This window comes from Ambystoma mexicanum, chromosome 2p (assembly GCF_040938575.1).
Source record: "Ambystoma mexicanum isolate Mex_15411 chromosome 2p, UKY_AmexF1_1, whole genome shotgun sequence".
In the NCBI taxonomy this organism is placed as follows: Eukaryota; Metazoa; Chordata; class Amphibia; order Caudata; family Ambystomatidae; genus Ambystoma; species Ambystoma mexicanum.
In genome coordinates this window covers 588,682,817-588,703,484 of record NC_090923.1, presented here as the reverse complement: position 1 = coordinate 588,703,484, position 20,668 = coordinate 588,682,817, and the positions used below count along the sequence as shown (strand labels likewise).

The following is a 20,668-nucleotide window of genomic DNA, read 5'->3' as shown; positions in this document are numbered from 1 at the left end:
GTGTTCGCCCTCACAGTCTGTTCCTGTGCCTGTGGGGGACAGTGAAGCTGGGCATTAGTTATGGGTGTGCATCCATCTGACATACATTGATGCTAGTACACTCGGAGTTATGCGCATTCTCATGGACATGTTGGAGGGACTGGCATGGTGCACACAAGAATGGGGGTTGCGGTGTCTGAGCATCCTTCTGGTGCGCCAATGTGGTACACTGTGCTGTTGGGTGGGGTACGGGTGTCTAGTGGCTTGCGTGTTGTGGCCATGCCACAGGGGCTGTATGGCATGTGGGGTTTCATTGTGGGACTGATGTGCTGCCATTCTGTACGTTGAAGCATTCATGTTTACTCTGCGTGTATGGACATGGTGCGTATGACAGGTGTGCAATTGGTGGTGATGTGTGCATATTGCCATGAGGTGACACGGTGGTAACGGCTGCAGGTGGGTGTGGGTGGGGGGGTGGGTGTGTGTGTGTGTGTGTGTGTGTGTGTGTGTGTGTGTGTGTGTGTGTGTGTGTGTGTGTGTGTGTGTGTGTAGATGGTACTTGTGTTGGCAGTAGAGGGATCATGTGGGGTGTGTCAGTGGGGTTTGTTGAATGTGTTTGTGGCAGGTACATTGCAGTTGTATGGGAGGTGGCTTTCGGTGGGTGCAAATGCAGCAGGAATCTGGTGCCACATACTTGGCAATTGGACTTCGCCATTGGCATTGGGGATGAAGGTGTGTGGTGTGAATTTGGGATTATGGTAAGAGACACTCACCGTCATCATCTGATGTTGGCGCGCCCATCTACGCATTTCTGACACCCTCTATTCCCTCCATATGGATGATGGTGCCACAGGTGTCCTCCCAAGAAGTCAATTTGAGGGGGGTGGAGGGGTGATGGTTTGCCTCCTGTGGCCAGTCCTTGGCTGCGCTCTGCAGCAAGGAGGTTTCCCACCCGCAGACTGAGATCGTCCCAGCGCTTGCAGCAATCATGGACAGTCCAAGGTGTTGTTCCCACTGCCGAGACCTTGCGGGCCACCTCCTCCCATATGGCTTTCTTGCGTAGTTGGGCTGGGTGCCGCAGGTCAGCACAGAAGACTACGTCGGCATGTTCGACGAGTGTGTCTGCCAACAGGTTGAGCTCAAGGTCACTGAATCTTGGTTTCCGAGGACAGGCAGTGCCTTGCCTGGACAACATGATGCTCAAGATTCTTGCTGCCTACTCAGTCATCCTGTTGGACTGCTGTAGACTGAGGATTGCAATGGATTGCATTTTTAAAGATGGCTGCCGGTGCATTTCCCATTCCGGCGCGATGCCGTTGCTTCCAGTACCGGTATTACCGGCATCGGGGTACAAGTAATTACGGCATTGTTGTGTCAGTATCGAAGGGTTTGGGGGCCGTTACCGGCACGCCGGTGCTACTGTTACCGGCATGGCATCTACCGTAGATTCCAGCAGCAGTGCTACACAGACACGGTAGCACCGGCATGCCGGTAATTTTCTTTTTTTACCAGCAAACTCGTAATGAGGCCCAATGTTTTAATTTCAGCACACTGATGCAGTGTACCATTCTTAGCCCTGTTTGGGCATTGCATTGTGGTAATTGTGTTGGTATGGATGCCATGGAGATGCAGGCAACCGTATTTGGAAAAACTGGAGGCTACTTGAAGCAATGGAACTTTAAACCGATTGTACCTTTGAACATTTTTAAACACTTTGAAAAAAGGATGTGTTGTTTTACACCCCTCAACCCCTCAAATTGTGCTTTTGAATCTTGCACTTTTGGATTTTGCTACAATACAATCAATGTTTTTCCTAATTTTTGGGGCCCACTCCTTAGACTTGCTGCACTTAAGTGTTTGGACGGTATTAGGTCAATAGACCTTTTTTTTAAATCGAAGAAAAAAACGATTTTGAAGGACCGCTTTGCGACCGCACAGAGCAGTCTTTCTAAATCTGTCAGCCCCTGCGCACACGATGCGCAGGGGCTGAGTCACGCCAGGACCTGAAGTGGCCTCGACGGAGATCGGGTAGGCTTGTGTATGTGTGTATGTGTTGGGTGCACGTGTTTATGTGCGTTTTTTGGGGGGCTTGGGAAGGGAGGGAAGCAGCTGCGGGAGGGCGGTTTGGGGAGTAAAGCCCCCCGATTTGGACAAAAAACGTGGAGAGGGTGGGGAATTGGCGGGTGAAATGTCATTATTTCCATTTTTGTAGGCTGCCTAAAATCGGGCGGAAAGAAATCGGTCTTTTGGTTAGGCGACCTACATTACGTGCAAAACATTGAGTGAATAACATGGTCCTGCTAATAATGTAATTTCCCAGCACTGCTTCAGTTCAGTACTGTTTTCTAATGGGCGCAATATATATGTTTTCCAAAAGCAAGGCCGTGAAGCCTTCATTTTATGGAGCTGCACTCCCATCAATATTGGAAATTCACCAGAAAGCGGCTCCAATTGCCAAGAACATCCAAAGGTTGGGAAACACCAAAAACTGCCCAACAATATCGTTTTAAGTAAAAAAAAAAAAAGCTTTATTAAATCCTTGCAGTTTTAAAAAAGGCTTCCCAATGTCAGAGAGGCTGACTGACGCATTTCGCCACACTATTGTGGCTTGCTCACAGTAACTCCTCCCTGTAATGGGAGGCCACTTTAACACAAAAAAATGTATTGACAAACATTGAAAAGGTGACTGAGGCTGACTGCTGCTGGTCCTGTTGGCCATTTTTGAAAGGGCTCGTAAAACTCACAGCGTGTCTGTGCATTCTATTCACTCCATAAGGGAGTTCAACCTTAACGCTAATAAATACATATGTCCAATATATGTTCTGAACGATAATATATAAGGCTCCATCAGTAGTTGTGGGAGATTTCCCAAATGCTTCATGTTTTTTCATCCACAGTGGATTCTGATTAATGTTAAAAAACAGTACTATTAATATTCCACATTGTTTGACTACCGTCAGATGCATATGTACGCCTTGATGTTTTTTCATAGCTTTTACATCTCTGCTGAGTTGTTGTATTGTCAGGGATGTGGCCATGCTCAGATACTCGCATACCCAAGTACATTTAAAGTGACAGTGCATAGTGCAAAAAAGAGCAGCAGCATCATTTTGCTGGATGCATGTGCATCCTACATATAATAAATTGCAAGTGCCTGGGGTAACAATGATAGTCATGTACATTATATAGATAACCAATGGTAAAATGCTAATATAATCAGTACAGCGGGTCACTACAATAACAGGTTTCCTTGCATGTGGATTAAATAGCACAGTCTATTAATAAAGTGGCAGTGCATGGTGCAATAATGAGCAGCATAGTCGTTAGGCTAGATACATATGTGCCCATCAAGTAATAAGGTACTAATGCCCTATAAGATAATGATAGTGTTGCGCAAAATACCCATAGCCGATGGTCACATACTAATACTACCTGTACAAGAGGTCAACACCATGGAAATGCCTATTTTATACAAGTGAAACAAATAGCAGCATTCTTAAACGTATGTGCCCATCAAGGAATAAAGTGCAAGTGCATGATACAACGACGATAGGCTTAAGCTTAATCTCCATAACCAATGGTTAAATACTGTTGCAGTCTGTACAGAAGATCGACACCATGGATGTAGCTATTTGATACACAAATGATTCAAATAGCACAATGTGCAAGACTATGACGCACACGCGATAAGAGTCCTTTCTTCATCTCTTAATATTATGGCCGGCTTCGTAGTGTGTGTTATGTTCAGCCCCATAGCAGAAATAACTGTATATCGATATATGTCACCAGATAAAAAGTTAAAGAAATATATAAATAACCAGGAAACCTTCAGCAGGAAATAACGAGAAAAAAGTAAAGGGAAGAAAATAGAAAGAAAAAAAAAAATCAACAGAAAATATAAAAACATTTCTGGGAAAAACAAGAAAAAAGTAACCCAGAACAAGGAAATGTGGGAGCAAAAAGATAAGAAGGTATAAATTGCCTACACTCCTAGAAAGGTATACAATTCCTTGTCTATGTTGTGCCCTGTCGGGTATTTGCTTTCAAAATCAGTAATGTATTTCGTTTCTTCTTGTCGCAGTCATTTTTCGCTGTCACCTCCTCTCGGGCCTATTACAATTCTATGAATGCCAAAAAATGTAAAGGTCTTAGGGTTGCCATCGTGAAACTCAGAGAAATGTTTGGCCATGGAATATGTATGGTCCTTGTTGATGATAGCTCTGATGTGTTGTAAAATGCTCACTTTCAGTTTGCATTTCGTGCTGCCTACATACCACTTGAGGCATGGGCATGTCAGGACATAAACAACTAACTCAGACTCACAGGAGAATTTACCCTTAATTTGCATAGGTGTCTTGAGGATTGGAGTATAGATGCTACAATTATATATATCTGTTCTGATCACAAATTTATTGACCTGTAGATAAGGGGGCCATCTGAGGATCCAATTCCCTGCATACTTTTTCCTGCAGCCATTTGAGTTTAAAGTGAAAGATTCTCCCTTCCATTTTTTCTATGGAAAGATATGCCTAGCATTGTGCTTTTTTTGCCATTTTACTGGGAGACCACCATCTCCATCTAATGAAGTCTATGGGACTTTGAAAGCTTATGCATGTTTCCATCATAGTATAACATTTAGTGTTAGTCCAATAAAAGTTATCAAAACTTGGATTTGATTTAACATATTATCAAGAAGAACTTTATTTAAAGGCAGCGAGTCGCATTTGGAACCCTGATTGAGACGCCCGTTTTCTACAGGAAACTGACTACCTTCTGGAGGTCTCCGTATCAAGGTGCTTCAACCAAATCCTTGCAGGGTGTTTAGGACCATTGCCCTACCTTACCAACGTTTTAAGTTAACCATTTATGGTTTTACTCGTTTATTGATTCTTGCCTGCATTTTGCCCTAATAAATCAGAATGTTTAGTGTGTACAGTCGATGTATCTCTAATATGTACCTTAAGTGATTGCTTTACAGGGTTGGGGTTTGAGTGTTTTTATTAGCATTTAGGTTTAAGCTCTTTTAATGGAACCTTGCTTGAACACTGATTACTTTGGTACTTACCTACATTAATTGATTGGAGGCATCCGCTGCAGACTCGCATCTCCAGAGAGCACAGCCTGCCTTCCGCCGACGTTAATAATATAGACAGGTATAATGTTAACTTTCTATTTGCTTTACCGTTCGGATTGAAAAACCACTAAGCCAAGTTGTGAACAAGTTCAGGGATAGAAACCTTTGCTCTCCCCTTGTACTTCTACTGCCCATTATCAGATTTTGTCACACTTCTCACCGGCTATCAAGCCCGCATTCCGGCAGTCAAATATCATGCAATTCTTTTCAGCCCTTAGGACCCACAAGCCGGTGCTCAAAACAGTAACATTGCTGCCTGGTGTTTTATTATTGTGAGGCCCAGGGTTCCCATATCCTCCTGCCTGCGCTAGTCAGTCTCCGGATGGGGATTAGGGTGGGTATGAAATAGTTGTTCCCCAAACTATTTTGGCCACAGATCCCCTTCAAACAATGCCCCATCTTCAGAAGAACGCCAGATCAAGACACATCCAAAATGCCAGCACTCGTCACCTTCAATAGGTGCAATTCATAAGATATATTTTATCAAGCTCAGCCGGTCCTGGTACACTAACAACCATTTGCACCGCATCATAAGACATGTGTGGATCACATCCAGTGATTGGCTGTTTAAGGTGGCAGAAGACTCTACAGATTGAAAGGAAATTGGTGCTGTTTACTTACCACAACAAAAAAGGTTTCTTTGTGTGAATCTGAAAACTTTGGTGGACAACACTTTCGAAAAGGGTTTGGATTATATCTTTTTTTTTTTAAACAGAGAAGGCAATTGTTGTTGAAAGGATTTCAGAAAATACGTCATCCCGTTCTACACTATTGCTGCACTCCGATAGACAAATCACCATGCCGATTCCTATGGTATTAGGGAAATAACAAACCTAAACCTCACTGACATAACGAACTCCAACGCAGGTCTGGCTACTTGTCTCCTTTCATAATTAGCTAAACAGCCCACACTCAAACAGATACAGCAGAGTGACTTAAAACTTGCCCTATGCCCTATGCCCTCAGCAAGCTCCTCTCGCTATCCGAAAGGAAAAAAAACAGAGGTCCGACAGATCCTTTATGTGGCAATGCGAGCACCCAATCAGTCAAACCCAAAGAGGCCTTGTACTGTAGCCTTGGATACATTCCACCAACCTGTCCCCAAAACCTCTGCACCCACGTTAAGAGGACTGGAGACAAAGACATCTTCCTCTCCACACATGCCCTCTATTTCTCTGCCTTCAAGCTCAGTGTTGCCACTTCTCACAGGGGGCCTCTCAATTCCCCCAGGGCTCCATCTGGACACACAGCTCCTATCTTTACACGAGGAATGGCCCTGCATGCGCAGCCCCTTCACTATGAGTTTGATTGGTAAAGCCAACACATGTATTGAATACGGGATAGACACATCCACACGCCTTTGCCTAAGGCACGGCGCATCACATGATTGATTGATATTTTATTTTTATCGCGCTCGTACACAAGTGTTTCAGAGCGCGACAAGGCAAGGGAGGGGAACAGGGGAGAACAAAACAGCGATCTTACTAGGCCCAGTGACATTGAGAACGCGCAAGTGCATGGGAGAGGGGGAGGGGAAAAGTGCATGGAGGGAGAAGTGGAAAGTGCGAAGCAGAGGAGAAACAGATAAAGAACAATAAATAAATAATAAAAGGCAACAAACAGTGGTAATGCAGCCAGCAATTTGCAAGTGCTAGGTTTAAGGCAGCAGACAGGGTAGGTCTGATAAGTGCAGGAAGAAAAAGGCGGGGGGCTGTATGGGTACAGATACAGACCCCAGTGCAAGGGGTGGCCCGGAGGCAGTGCGGGAGGGTGAGCAGGTACCTGGGCCCGAAGGACAGAGGGTGGCTAAGTGCACAGTGCCAAGAGAGAACAGATCAGCAGGGGAGAGTAGGAGCAAAGGCAGAAGATAAGAGGAAGCTCTTGAGGTGCTTCCGGAACCGGAGATGGTTCTCCTAAAGTTTTAGAGTGGCAGGGAGACTGTTCCAGAGGGAGGCCCCAGCCGAAGACAGATCTACCCCAAGCTTGTTTCATTGAAAAACGACTGACCCCAAGGGAGTTGGAGGTAGAGGAGCGAAGAGCTTGAGAGGGGAGGTATTTGCGGAGGGATAGCTGAAGGTATTTTGGAACCAGGCCCCAGAAAGCCTTGTGGACAATCCAGAGGGTTTTGAATTTAATCCTTGCATCCACTGGGAGCCAGCGGAGAGATTTCAAAGCTGGCGAGATACGATCCCAGGGCTTGAGGCCAAGGACAAATCTTGCAGTCCTGTTCTGGATTAGTTGCAGAGGGCGGAGAGTAGAGGCAGGTAGATTTAGAAAGAGGCTGTTAGCATAAATCATGTCTCTTAGCTAAGATTGCGTACTGGTCACAAAGACAACCAGCAGAAATTTAGCACGTTAAGGGGGTTTGTTATCTGGGTAAAGCAAGTGAAAATCAGTTACTTGGTGCCTCAAATAACTTTTCACCACATGTGAAAAAACAGAACATATGTTAAACGGACCAAAAAGAAAATACCTATTTCATTTTGATGGTCGCCAACTTTGAGAGTAACGCCAGATGTCTTCAGAATTTGCACAAAAGCACTGTCGTTCTCTACAACGCCCTCCTGGGCAGCACTCTTTGGTTTCTTACTTCCAATACGGTTCTTCTTAATTCCTGAAAAATAAAAGTGTTCATTATGTTAGCATTCAGTGTACTGTACATGAATAAATAAGATAGACATACCTGGTATATGCATTAGATTAGAAACCATGCACCAAAGGGAGTTAAACAGCTGGGGGTCATTTATTCTTGCTTGTAGTCAAGAAAGACTTTTTAGCTTGTCACCAACTTCAACAAGGAGCTATTTTTGGCTCCCCAAGGCAAATGGTGCAATCAATGCAAACATACGTTTATGACAAACTGTGTGCGCTTGGGAGTTTGCAAAAGGAAACTCGGCGAGTTGAGAGCATAATGGGTCATATATAAAAACAATTTAAAAAGACAGGAATTCCAATATGGCCGCCGTGCACTATGCAGGCGGAGCTCCGTCCAGTAATTGCAGGCACCGGCACTTTTACAAGTGGGACACTTAGTTGAATTACTTGAAGTGAAAAACAGCAATTTACCTCATCGGAATAACAAGTAAATGCATCGACGAGGTTTGGGTCCATCTTGCTGGCTGAGGTCGGGTTACGGGTGTTCCGGTGTCGGAACAACAGAGGCCAAAGCACGGTCCGGCCACGCCCGACATCTAGCCAGGCGCATGTTTTTCATGGCGGCACGGGTCGCTTCTGAGATACGAATCGCCCTTAAAAAGCCTTTGCGGGACCGAAGTCAGGAAGAAGATTTTGCCGCAGGTCGGCATCGTGATCCCCTGCTGACGGTCCCTCTGGGAAACAGGAGGATGTAAGGGGAAGTGTGGGCGCAGTCGGCGCGACACTACGGGCGCTAAGGAGGTGCAACCAGACGGAAATACCGGGAGAACTAAAGGTGGACACCTTGATGGAGATAAGAAATGGAAGGCTTTTATACTGAGAATGCAATCTTTGTGGGATTATATACTGCGGAACAACTCCACGCTCAAGTTATTACCCTGCCCCTACTTACCAATGAGTAGCATGAAGCTGCCGGCTCATTCAAACAGGCCCCGTGCACTGGAGTGGAACCGCGGCATACTAAGGGTGTAAATACATGCGGCACCGGGGCTGGACATACTGGAAACTGAGCTATAACATTGGCGCGTTATGTTACGCAATAACGAATCGTTATAGGTTCCACCTATATTTGACATCACGCCACAGTATTCAGTGAACAGGCCTCCAAGAAGGATACATTGATTTATATACCAGCTTAATCACTATATGTGGTGGCCGTAGGTAAGGGAGTGGATGTTCTCACGAAGCAGAAATATCAACAACTCTGTCATTCTGATCCTGGGCGAACGGGAGATGTGTTAACGCGCCCCGCAGCCTAAGCCAGGATCGCAAGTAAGTGTTCATCAAACAACACCCACCGTGACTGCGTGATAAGCATTGGACATATTTACCAAAACCAGTTGTCACTTCCCGGGCATATTGTTTCCCCCAGTAGAGGTTTAGATTGAGGGGACTATAATGGGCATCAAGTACCCTATGCCGGAAACGAAACAGAAAGCAGCTTTGGCTTGTCGCCCTGCTACTAAAGCAAATAAGGTTAGCCCTCTACAGGACATTTGGGTTAGAGCATCTCAGGTTCAACAGCCAAGTACTACGACTCGATCCACTGTCACCTCAATAGAGATGGCAACTCCCAAAGAGGATTTTGCGAAGAGTTTTCAGGACTTTCAGAGCACGGTCACGGCCTCATTCCAAACAACACCATTTACTACATTTACAACGGAGATAAAACAAATAATTACAGACTTTAGGAAAGACCCAACGGATCTGGGGGAACGCACCGACGCCAATGAAAGAGCGATACAAGAAGTGACCTGTGATGATCGGCAATCGGAGGAACTATTAGAACACTTGGCAAGAGCGACTCAGAATCTTGAGATTGAATGCAAGGACTAACTATTAATATTTGGGGATTTTAATTTGGCTTGGAACCCGCAGAGCGACAGAAGCGCGAGAACCCAATATACACAGCCCCCTCCCTCACAAGGTCTACATAACAAAATAGAGCAGCTAGCCATTTGAGATTTTTGGGTAGCATTAAAGGGCAATAGAGAAAGGCAACACATTATTCTGATGTCCACAACAGGTTCGCACGTATTGATTATGTATGGTCTTCAGCCTTGTTGTTGGGCTATATTACGAACATAGAGATACATCCAATCACACTATCTGATCACTCTCCTCTAGAACTGGAGCTCTTCTTTCCTGGGAAGACACCAGGGTTATGGTCATGGGTTTGCCCTTCTGAACTTTTTCAGGACTCTGCTTTGAGGGAGAAATTAGGGGGGGGAATTGAGGAATTCTTGAGCTAAACGATACTGGGATGAGACCGATAGACACCTTATGGGATGCATTTAAGGCTGAGTTTTGTGGGGAATTAATCTCAGTCGGGCCGCTAGACAAACAACAGATGGTTATCGAGTCCGACTTAAAGAAGGAATTGGAACAAATTATGAAAAAAATGGAAACAGGCAGAGACCACCAGGGGGCACAGGAGGAATGGCCGCCTGAGCGCTCGGCTACTTGAGAACCCTCGAGACACGGCAGAGGATTGAAGCTTGCCCAGCCCGCAACCAGCTCCACCGAAGCGTTGTAGCACGAGAAGGAGTCAGCCATAAGTGTAACAAGTCCTGAGAAGATTCAGACCTGCTTTCGCTGGGAAAGAAGCGAGGTAAGGCACGGCCTCCGGCTTGCGGAACAACCACGAGAGCAGTGTCATCACCCGACGAAGCCGCGTGGGTCCGCTTGGAAGCTCCGAACCAAGAAAACGCACACGCAGCTCAAAAGGTGCTCAGAGGAGAGCGAGCTACACAGAAGTCTCGCTGTTGCAGGCGAGGGAACGGTCCCGAATGTAAATCACCCCCGGCAGCAAAAACAAACAGGGAATGGAAAGGTACCTCTACTGCAGGTAGCCGATCATTCCCGCAAAGGAGGCGTCCCGGACGGCTCCGCCGCAGGGGGCGTGTAGCCAGCTAACGGCAGAGTGGCACCCTGAGACACATAAGGCACATCCCGCCAAAACTGCCCTTCGCCGCAGCACAACAAGAAACATTGACAGTCTTAACTGCGGGCCCCAACAAGAAACACCCCCTCTCCGTGGATACTAGGTAAAACCACCAGGGGGAGGCCGGCGAGACAGCCCAGCAGATGCCGTGCAGGCGAGATCCAGCACGGTCCAAGCGCAGGCATACCCACAATCATAGAAGCCCCGTTGCCCCCCCCCCTACCCTCTTGGAAAAGACTGGGCGGTGCAGACCCCTCGCCAAACCTAATTCACACTGCGCTCAGTGTGACATAGTTGCGAGAAGCGCAGGGCAGCCGTCACCAGGGGTAGAAGCTCCTCAAGACAAGGGGGAGAAGGGTTGAAGCGCTTGAAGCCCCCCCCCCACCTCACCACCTAGGAACGCATACACATGATGCATTCTCTCTGCATCCGACCACACGTTAGTTGGAGAGCTTGTGCCCCCAGCTGCCCAATCTGCAGCAGATCTCGTCCCTTGCAACCGACAGGACTAATGCGGTTACCACCCGCAAAGCACAAGCAAAGCACCATCCCCTCAAGGAGGGTCCCCCAAACCAGAGACCAATGCCACGACCGCACTGGGAAAACAAGCAAGCAGCACAGAGATAGCACACACCATATGCTTCTGCACTCATCACACAGCGATCCCGCTCTAGTAGGAGCAGAGAAGGCTGAAGCTCTATGGCACCCCAGTGAAAGCACAGCGTGAATTGGGAGCCGCTGGCCCCTCGGAGGCAGCCACGGCAAGTCTCGCATCAAACACTGCACTGCAAAGGCCACAGAGGGAAGTAACAGAAGGCCAAGCTCGCTCACCCCCATAAATAGAGCATGGAAAAGAAAGAACATAATCAGCATCTGAACTGCACCTAAGCCCAGGCCCTGCAAGGAGCCACAGACAACCGGACAGCAAGGGTGGCTGCTAGGGTGCCCCCCCCTGCCCAAACATAGCAGTCAACTCGTCAGGGAGTCCCCCGTACTAAGAAATTCTATTCCCCCACAGCAACTGTGTTAAGCTGAGAACAGTTGACAAGCAAGGAGGGAGCCCCCGAGAAGTACCAAAGAACCCCGTCCCACAACTCAGAGCACCAGCCTACTGCAGACTACGAGGGAGGGCAAGTGGTATGCGCCGCAGGAAACACGCCAAACCAACAGCGACCTCTTCCGAGAGAAACAGAAACAGAGTGCACAAGCAGAGCGAGATTAACCTTTCCCCAGTCCAGAGATTTCAGGAGTTCCAACGAGGGAACACACCAATGGCAGCTTCCCAATCCCTCGAGTGCCCGCTCATCCATCCCAGGGGGGGCGACCAAGAAACCTCAACAAAAGCAGACATGCACCTACTGCTTGACGCGATCCGCGCATTCAGAAACAGCATGACCACGACAGTCAACACCCTTCAGGAGAGAGTGCATAGGGTCGAGTACAAAGTAGAGGTGCAGGATACCTACCAACAATCAGAAGACATTATAGAAGTAAAGACAGAAGGTCAGTTCCAAGATCTAGAACACAGAAACCTAGACCTGGCGGTGAAAATTGACAATCTAGAAAATAGGGAGAGGAGGGCAAATATAAGAATCCAGGGCCTTAAGGAGACTACCAACGAGACATCAGCGACCCTGGAAAATAAAGCGCTGGTGGCCGCCATCCTGCCCTCACCATTAACACCAGAATTAGAATTTGAAAGAGTGCACCGAACAGGTGCCCCCCACGACCCTCCCAGGCGGACCACGATCAGTCCTAGCGAAAAGCCACCACTGCAGGCACAAAGTAGATATGGTAAAACACGCAAGACAAAGAGGTCATAGATTTTTAAGACTCAAGGGTCAAAATCTACCAAGACCCGTCAGCCACAAATCAGAGACCTATCGAGGGGACAGGGGCCCAAGTACACGGAGAGGGAGAAAGAACACTGGGCCAAAGAAAACGCACATCTCACTGATGGCGGGTGACACTATTCGCATGGGGACTTTGAATGTCAAGGGTCTCAACTCTCGACAGAAGAGGTCCATGCTGGTCAGAGCGTTCCAGCAGGCCAAACTGACATCTTATTTGTGCAGGAAACCCAATTCAAACACAATGAGGCGTTCCCTCCGAGGGGAAGATACTTGGCAGGAGCCTTATGGGCCTTGGGGCTGGAAAAGAATGGTGGGGTAGGCATTTTGTATCACTCCTCCCTGTAGGTACAGATATCACAGACGTATAGAGATCGGAGCGGGAGATTCCTTTTAGTGCATGGGTCCATCAGATCCAAAGAAGTCACCTTAGGCTCAACATATGCCCCAAACACCCAGCAGCTAACATTCTGTAAAGACCTCTTCTCACAGCTGGATGGCGAAAGAGCTGGTTCAACAATCTGTGAGGGTGATTTCAACCTGATCATGAACCCGGAGCTAGACTGGAAGTCCTATTGAGTGGGAGCGCTCTCCCCCCCAGAGACAGGAAATCCTTCCAGAACCTGATTACAGACCACCTGCTGATTGACGAATGGAGAACCCAGCACCCTCTATAAAAAACGTACACATTCTATTCCACCGCCCACATCAAACATATTCCTGAATAGACCATTTCTTTCTGGAAGGGGATCTTGAGCACCTCATGAAAAATGCTACAATTGAAGTGGTGGGTTAGTCAGACCACGACATGGTTACCTTAGAGCTGGACTGGGCGCTATCAAAATCATAGACAAAAGATGGTAGACAAAAGATGGACATGTAATGATTCGCTCTTTAGAGACAAGCTCTTCAGAGAATCGCTAGACGAAGAGGCACAGGATTTCTTTGAGAGAAACGAAACAGAGGAAATCCCGCACATCACGGTATGGGAGGAAGCAAAAGCTACGATGAGGGGCCCATTAATAGCACAGGGAGCCTCGATGAAGAGGATCAAACTCCTTAGAGAAACCCAACTCAGGAAGGCTATCAGGGAGAAGGAAGCAGCGCTGAACAGGGAAAGGGGAGGCGCCGCTGAAGCCACAGTGGAAATCGGAGAACTCAGGCAGGAACTTAAGGATGTCTGGCAGGAGAAGGCCTTAACTCCCCTTAGATATGTAAAACAGAGGTATTATGAGAAGGGGGATAAAGCGCATACCCAACTCGCGGCCTGACTGCGAAAACAGAGAGCGGAGAGAGCTGTTACTAAAATAAATTCCCCACCAGGTGTCACCTTAGTCAACCCAAATGTTATAACAGCTGTATACCTCAGACTGCAACCCTACACAAGAGAGTACGACGGAGTTCATGGAAAAAGTCTTGTTCCCGCCCTTTCAGCCCTCAGACCGAGACAAACTAAAACGCCCCCATAACACCAGAAGAAGCTGACCACACCTCAAATCTAAAAGCAGGATCCGCACCGGGTCAAGATGGTTTAACCCTGTGTATTACAAAAGGCTAAAAGGTGCCCTTGCCCCATTCCTATCCCTCCTGTTTAACAACATCATGGTCACCGGGCAGGGCCCACCATCATTCACAGAAGCCAGAATTATTGTCATACCAAAAGAGGGGAAGAACAAGCTTGAATGTTGCTTGTACAGACCAATTTCATTGTTAAAAGTAGGCGCGAAACTATACGCAAGTATACTGGCCAACAGGCTGAGTGGTAGCCTCCACCTGTTAGTTCATACCGATCAGGTGGGGTATGTGAAAGAAAGGCAGGGCTCTGATAACGTCCGCAAAACACTGGACTTAATGGCCTCGAATGAGGCAACCGATATGAACCCTACCCTGATTTCGGTCGATGCCGAAAAAAAGCTTTCGACCGGGTGGAATGGCGCTTCATGACTCAGTCTTCAAAAAGCAGGTTTGGGTACAGGGAGCGCAGGCGCTATACAACAAGACGAGCGCTAGAGTTGTGGTCGATGGGGTGGCGTCGCCTCCTTTCGCAGTATCGAGGGGTACTGGGCAGGGATAACCCCCTCTCACTGCTAGTCTTCATCTTGGTCATGGAACCCCTAGCCCAGATCATCAGAAACAACAACAGAATAAGTGGCTTTGAAAAGTTCGGACAGGAATATGAACAAGCTCTGTTCGCGGACAACGTCCTGACCTATGTCACACCCCCCCCCGGCAATCCATTCCTGCCCTTCTGGACAAGATGGAAGAATATAGCGCCCACTCAGGGTTCTGCATAAATCGCAATAAGACGGTAGCCCTCCCACTAAGAGAAGTTAACACGCATCCACTCAAACCCAGAAAAATGGGATCTAAAAGTCGCACCCGACTCCATACGCTATCTAGGGATCACAATAACAAGACAATTGCGCAACCTGTACCAGGCCAACTACAAACCGCTATGGGCGACTATTCAGCATGACCTAAAGAAATGGGGGCAACTGAAACTCTCTTGGGCAGGAAGGTTTATGGCCATAAAAATGAATGTCCTGCCGCAGCTCCTCTTTTTGTTCCAGCGGCTCCCAAACCCTACTCCCAGACTCATTCCTCTCCACAGCTAAAAGCACCCTGCTAGCCTTCCTATGGGAGCGGAAGAGACCTCAGATTGCATACCACACACTGATCTCCCAAAAGACAAAAGGAGGTCTGGCGTATCCAGACCTCCACGAGTACTACAAAGCAACACAATTGTGAGTCCTTGTCGACCACATCCGAAAGTCCAAAAGCAAGCAATGGGTTCACTTGGAGAATGGCCTCTTCACCCAGGTAACCCTGGGGGAATCGCTTTGGGCCCCCCAGAAGTCTATCCCGCGACAGGCACGAGAACATCCTGTCCTAGAAGCGCTATGGTCCATATGGGGAAAAAGAAATGTAAACATGGCCGGAGTCAAAACCTGGCCCTCCCCCTTTAGTTGATTCTGGGCTCCCCCAATACGGGACACTATTATAGACCAAATCTGCTGCCAACCACAATATGAACAGGGATTAGTCAAAGCAGGCCAAATGTGGAAGGACGGATCTTTCTGACTAGAGAGGAATTGGAAACTGCAGAACAGGGCCTAAAAATCAAGCCACTTCCATACCTACAAATGAATGGAGTCCTCACAGATTCGAAATGGAAAGAGCAGTTGCAACATCCCCTCACGACTTTCGAAAACATATTAAACACACGCCCAGGAACGAAAGGACTGATAAGAATATACAGAGCTCTCATTGAAAGGGGCCACTTGCCACCTCCACGCACCAAGGCAAAATGGGAAGAATCCCTAGGGTGGGAAGATTATCAAGAGGGCTCGGCAACAATATACAGAGCAGTTTGGAAATCAACCATTGCAGTACAATATAAAAAGCACAATTGCAGAATACTTATCCAGTGGCACCTAACTCCCCAACGCTTGGCGAAAATGTACGCAGGCGTTACCCCATATTGCTGACATGGGTGTGCGCAAATTAGCACTTATTGGCACCAGTGGTGGGAATGTCCCTGTATACAATCTCACTGGAAGGAAATCCTGGGCTCAATCCATGAGATAAGAGGGCATCCACAGAGAACTCGCCCCTCTCACGGTACTATTTGGTGTAGAACTAATAGAGGGGCAGTACATGCCTAGGAACCTGCTCTTAGCAGCACACATCTGTGTCACAATAAAATGGAAAGGAAACACGCTCCTCCCCCGCCCCCCCAAGGCAGACTGGCTGCGCAAAACGAAAGATTTATGAAATGGAAAGCCTCACGGCAATGCTTATGTAGTCACACACACATTGACACAATGGCTTCCTTTCCTAGAATTTTTGAAGAGAATCCATTAACATGCCCTCATGAGCTCCGATCCAATTAGAAGTCCACAACGCACGGGAGGGGTGGGAAGGAAACAAAAAGGGTGTGGGGGGGGGGTGGATGACCCTCATCTTAAAGGAAGAACCCCAAGCCATACCCTGACTTCTCTGTCCCCGATCAGCACCTCAAGGCACCAAACACAGTTTAAGGTCGCAAAGTGAGCAATGGATAGGCCCTTGTCTGTCTAGAGGCACCCTGTCTCTCTCATCTTTCCCTCATCTCTCATTCTCTAGTCCCTTTTTTTGTCTCTCGATGTAATTGCCATCCTTCTTCTTGATCACATCAGGTATTGGACAGCAGCAGCAACTTTTCGGAGGATATCTCTGCTACCTGGACTAATTGGGTTTATGGGAGTGAGGGTGGAGGGGGTATTGTTAACAAAACGTTTTTGAAAAATGTTTTCTTTTTGATCACGTATTGAGTCGGTATCGCATTAAAGAGATGTACTGTACCCGTTATGAAACTCTTGATCACAATAAACATATTTTTAAAAAAAGAAATGGTAACGGAGGGCAGCCCGGCATATAGAAATGTTAGGGGGAAGATTACAGCTAATGTTACATCGAAAGCAGAAAAAGCGCTTCTATATGCGAAACAAAAATTATCTACATGCAAACAAAGCGGACCGTCTGTTGGCTAGACAACCAAGGCAGACTCGGGCATCACGCACAATTGTAGGAGTAAAAGATAACAGGGATCTGGTTACCACAACCCCACAGATTCTTGCGCAATTTGTAGTATTTTATTCTACACTTTATAATTCAGATAATCCTGATTCATTAACTCAACAAGCATATTTACGCTCAGTTAAGCTTCCAGTTATCACATCCCATGTACGAGATCAATTGGAACAAGAGATAACAATTGAAGAACTCACTCGTAATCCGGAATCTCCCCACCAATAAGGCCCCAGGTCCGGATGGATATACAGCCCCATTTTATAAAACTTACCATTCAATTTTGGCCCCAAGACAGGTAAAACGATATAATTCATTAAAAAAAAAAAAAAAAAACAGGTGGTATAACTGTCTATGGAGGAAGCCAAATTGATTCTCTTCCCGAAACCTAACAAAGACCCCATGGCATGTGGATCATATCGACCTATAGCCTTGATTAATCTTGATGCAAAAATGTATACAAAAATATTGGCAAAGAGACTCATTGATATTTTACAATCCTTGATCCACCCTGACCAATCGGGGTTTATTAAACATCGACAAACTCATGACAATATTAGAAGGGCTCGACATCTGATCAAAAAAATGAGCAAGAAAGGACAACCAGTGCTCTTATCACTGGACGCAGAGAAGCATTTGAAAGGGTGGAATGGTCGATCTTATTTCAAACCCTTGAGGTTATGGGATTTGGTCCCAATTTCATGAGCATGATTCGTGTGAACTATATAGACCCCAGGGTTAGGTTAGCTATAAATGGTCAGATGTCTAACTCCATCACGCTACGACGTGGAACAGAGCAGGGATGACCTCTGTCCCCCGACCCCTTTTGTATGCAATATACTTGGAACCCTTTCTAACTAGAATCAGAAAAAATACAAGTGATACCATTCGGGACAGAGAAACACACGATAATGGCATATGCCGACGATATGTTGATTACAGTAACAAATCCGGTTGAATCATTGATAGAGGTTACAGGGAACTTAGAATTTGGCGGGTTTGAAAATCCATTTTACCAGATCTAAAACATTAAATGTATCCCTCAAACCCTCCCAAGAAGTTCAGGTGTCTGAAAATACTACGTTCGCATGTGCAAGAGATCAAATTAGACTATTGGGCATCTACTTAACCAACTCGCAACAGTCAATATACAAAGTAAAGTGTCCCCCTGTACTTATAAAAGTGCTATATCTTTTTGAGGGTCTCCCTATTCTTGTACCGCACATTTTCTTTTGTGAATTGCACATTTTGATGTCAAAATTCATTTGAAACAATAAAACCCCTTGAGTTGCCATGAAGATATTAATGATGCCTACACTTAAAGGGGGCCTGGGACTTCCTAAATTTGTAAAATACTACCAGGCTGTACATCTTTGAGTGTTGAAAAAGGAACAAGTTACTTACCTGTAACTGTTGTTCTCCAGCATGGGTCTGGCATGGATTCACATGCTCATGAATATTCCCCGTCGTCAGGCTGGGAATCCTCGGTAAAGAAAAATCAGTATCAGTTTCGTTTCCGATCTGTCTTTCGTAGTAGTAACCAATCACTGATCTCTGCGTCATACTGACCACAGACAATGACTGCCATCTCCCTAAGCCCCGCCTCTGGCAGCCATCTTCAGATTTGGTAGCACGTGAAGAGGCAGTATGACCAAGTGAAGAGCCGCAGAGGGGTAGGCGGGAGGGTTCGCATGTGAATCCATGCCAGACCCATGCTGGAGAACAACAGTTACAGGTAAGTAACTTGTTCCTTCTCCAGCATGGGGTCTGGCATGGATTCACATGCTCATGAATAAAATAATACATAGCAGTACACATATGCACAACCACGGGAGGTGGCAAAGGCTCAACATTAAGCATTACATCAAAACTCAACATTAAGCAATTCTTACCTCCTCACCAGGCTCACCTTAGACGAACAGGTTGCGCAGCACTGCTTGGCCGACCCTGGACTCCTCCCTGGAATCCCGATCGACGCAGTAGAATTTCGTGAAGGTATGCGCCGACCTCCACGTAGCAGCCCTGCAGATGTCCAGCAAGGGCACACCAGATAGGAACGCCGTGGTAGCTGCGATCGCTCTGGTGGAATGGGCTCTCGGACGGCCAGGCAGCGGTCGGTTTGCCAACCGATGGCAGTACATGATACAGCCGGAGAGCCATCTGGAAATGGAAGCCTTCGAGAGAGCCTTCCCCTGATTGACAGGTCCAAAGTTCACAAAAAGTTGTGACGTCTTCCGAAAACACTTTGTGCGGTTCACGTAGAACTTCAGTGCTCTAGCCACATCCAGCGAGTGCAAAGTCCTTTCAGCCGGCGACGAAGGGAAGAAAACAGGCAACACCAAGGGTTCGTTGAGGTGGAAGTCCGACAGCACCTTGGGCATGAAGGAGGGGTGCGTCCTGAGCACTACCCTCGTGTCGTGAAAAGTCAAGTACGGGGGCTTGCAGGAAAGGGCCTGCATCTCTCCCACCCGTCGTGCGGAGGTGATGGCCACCAGAAACGCTGTTTTCCACGTCAAGAACTTCAACAGAGCCGAGTGCAGAGGCTCGAACGGAGGTCCCATGAGCTTGGTCAGCACCACGTTGAGCTCCGGGGCCGGGGCCTTCACCGGCGGGAACGATCTGAACAGTCCCTTCATGAATTCTTTCACCAGACGATGAGACCACAAAGACGATCGTCCCGTGGTTCTGGTGTATCGGGAGATCGCAGCAAGATGAATCTTGATGGAAGCGTGCGCCAGTCCAGCCTTGGCCAGCGTCAGCAGGTACGGCAGTATTTGGGGAGCCGTAATCCGTAGAGTGTTAATCTTCTGTGCGTGGCACCAGACAGAGAACCTCTTCCATTTGTGTCCGTAGCATTTAAGAGTTGAGGACGTCCTGGCCTTTGCAAGAACCTCTCTGCAGTCGGCCGGTATGTCGTAACCTCCAAGCTCTAACGCTGCAGGAGCCAGGCCTGCAAGTTCAGCGACTTCGGGTCATGATGGAGGATGGCACCTCCTTCCCTGGAGAGAAGATCCGCTTCCACTGGCAGTTTGATTGACGGGGACGCTGACAAGTCCAGAAGGTCCGGGAACCATATCTGCCTCGGCCACGCAGGTGCGACGAGGATCATCCTGCACCGTGACCTCTTGAGCTGGTTGATGAGCCGGATCAGCAGCGGCAATGGAGGGAACGCATATAGGAACAGGCCCTCCCAGGGGAACGAGAAAGCATCGCCCATGCTCCTCGGCTGGGGAAACCTGCTGGCGAACCTCCGGCACTTGGAGTTCGTCGCCGTCGCGAACAGGTCGATCTGGGGTGTGCCCCACCGTCGGAAGAGGCGGTCCACTAGATCCTGTCGTAGTTCCCACTCGTGGCACGAGCGCAGCTCTCTGCTGAGCGAGTCGGCGATGGTGTTTTTTATTCCTGCCAGATGAAACGGCACCATAAACATCCCTTGGGCGATGGCCCAATGCCACAGATCCTGTGCCTCCTTGGACAGGGCTGGGGATCTGGTACCGCCCTGCTTCCTGATGTAGAACATGGTGGTGGTGTTGTCGG

At 47.6% G+C, this 20,668-nt stretch overlaps 1 protein-coding gene across 5 annotated transcripts in view; it reads right to left on the bottom strand.

The window, feature by feature from the left end:
* FANCD2 (FA complementation group D2) overlaps positions 1 to 20,668 on the bottom strand; it is a 2,923,540-nt gene that overhangs the window by 2,803,071 nt on the left and 99,801 nt on the right. For all 5 annotated transcript variants that reach the window (XM_069644087.1, XM_069644091.1, XM_069644090.1 and 2 more), the window contains exon 3: positions 7,587 to 7,727. In XM_069644087.1, coding sequence (XP_069500188.1) covers positions 7,587 to 7,727 — 141 coding nt within the window. The remainder of the gene's footprint in view (positions 1 to 7,586; positions 7,728 to 20,668) is intronic.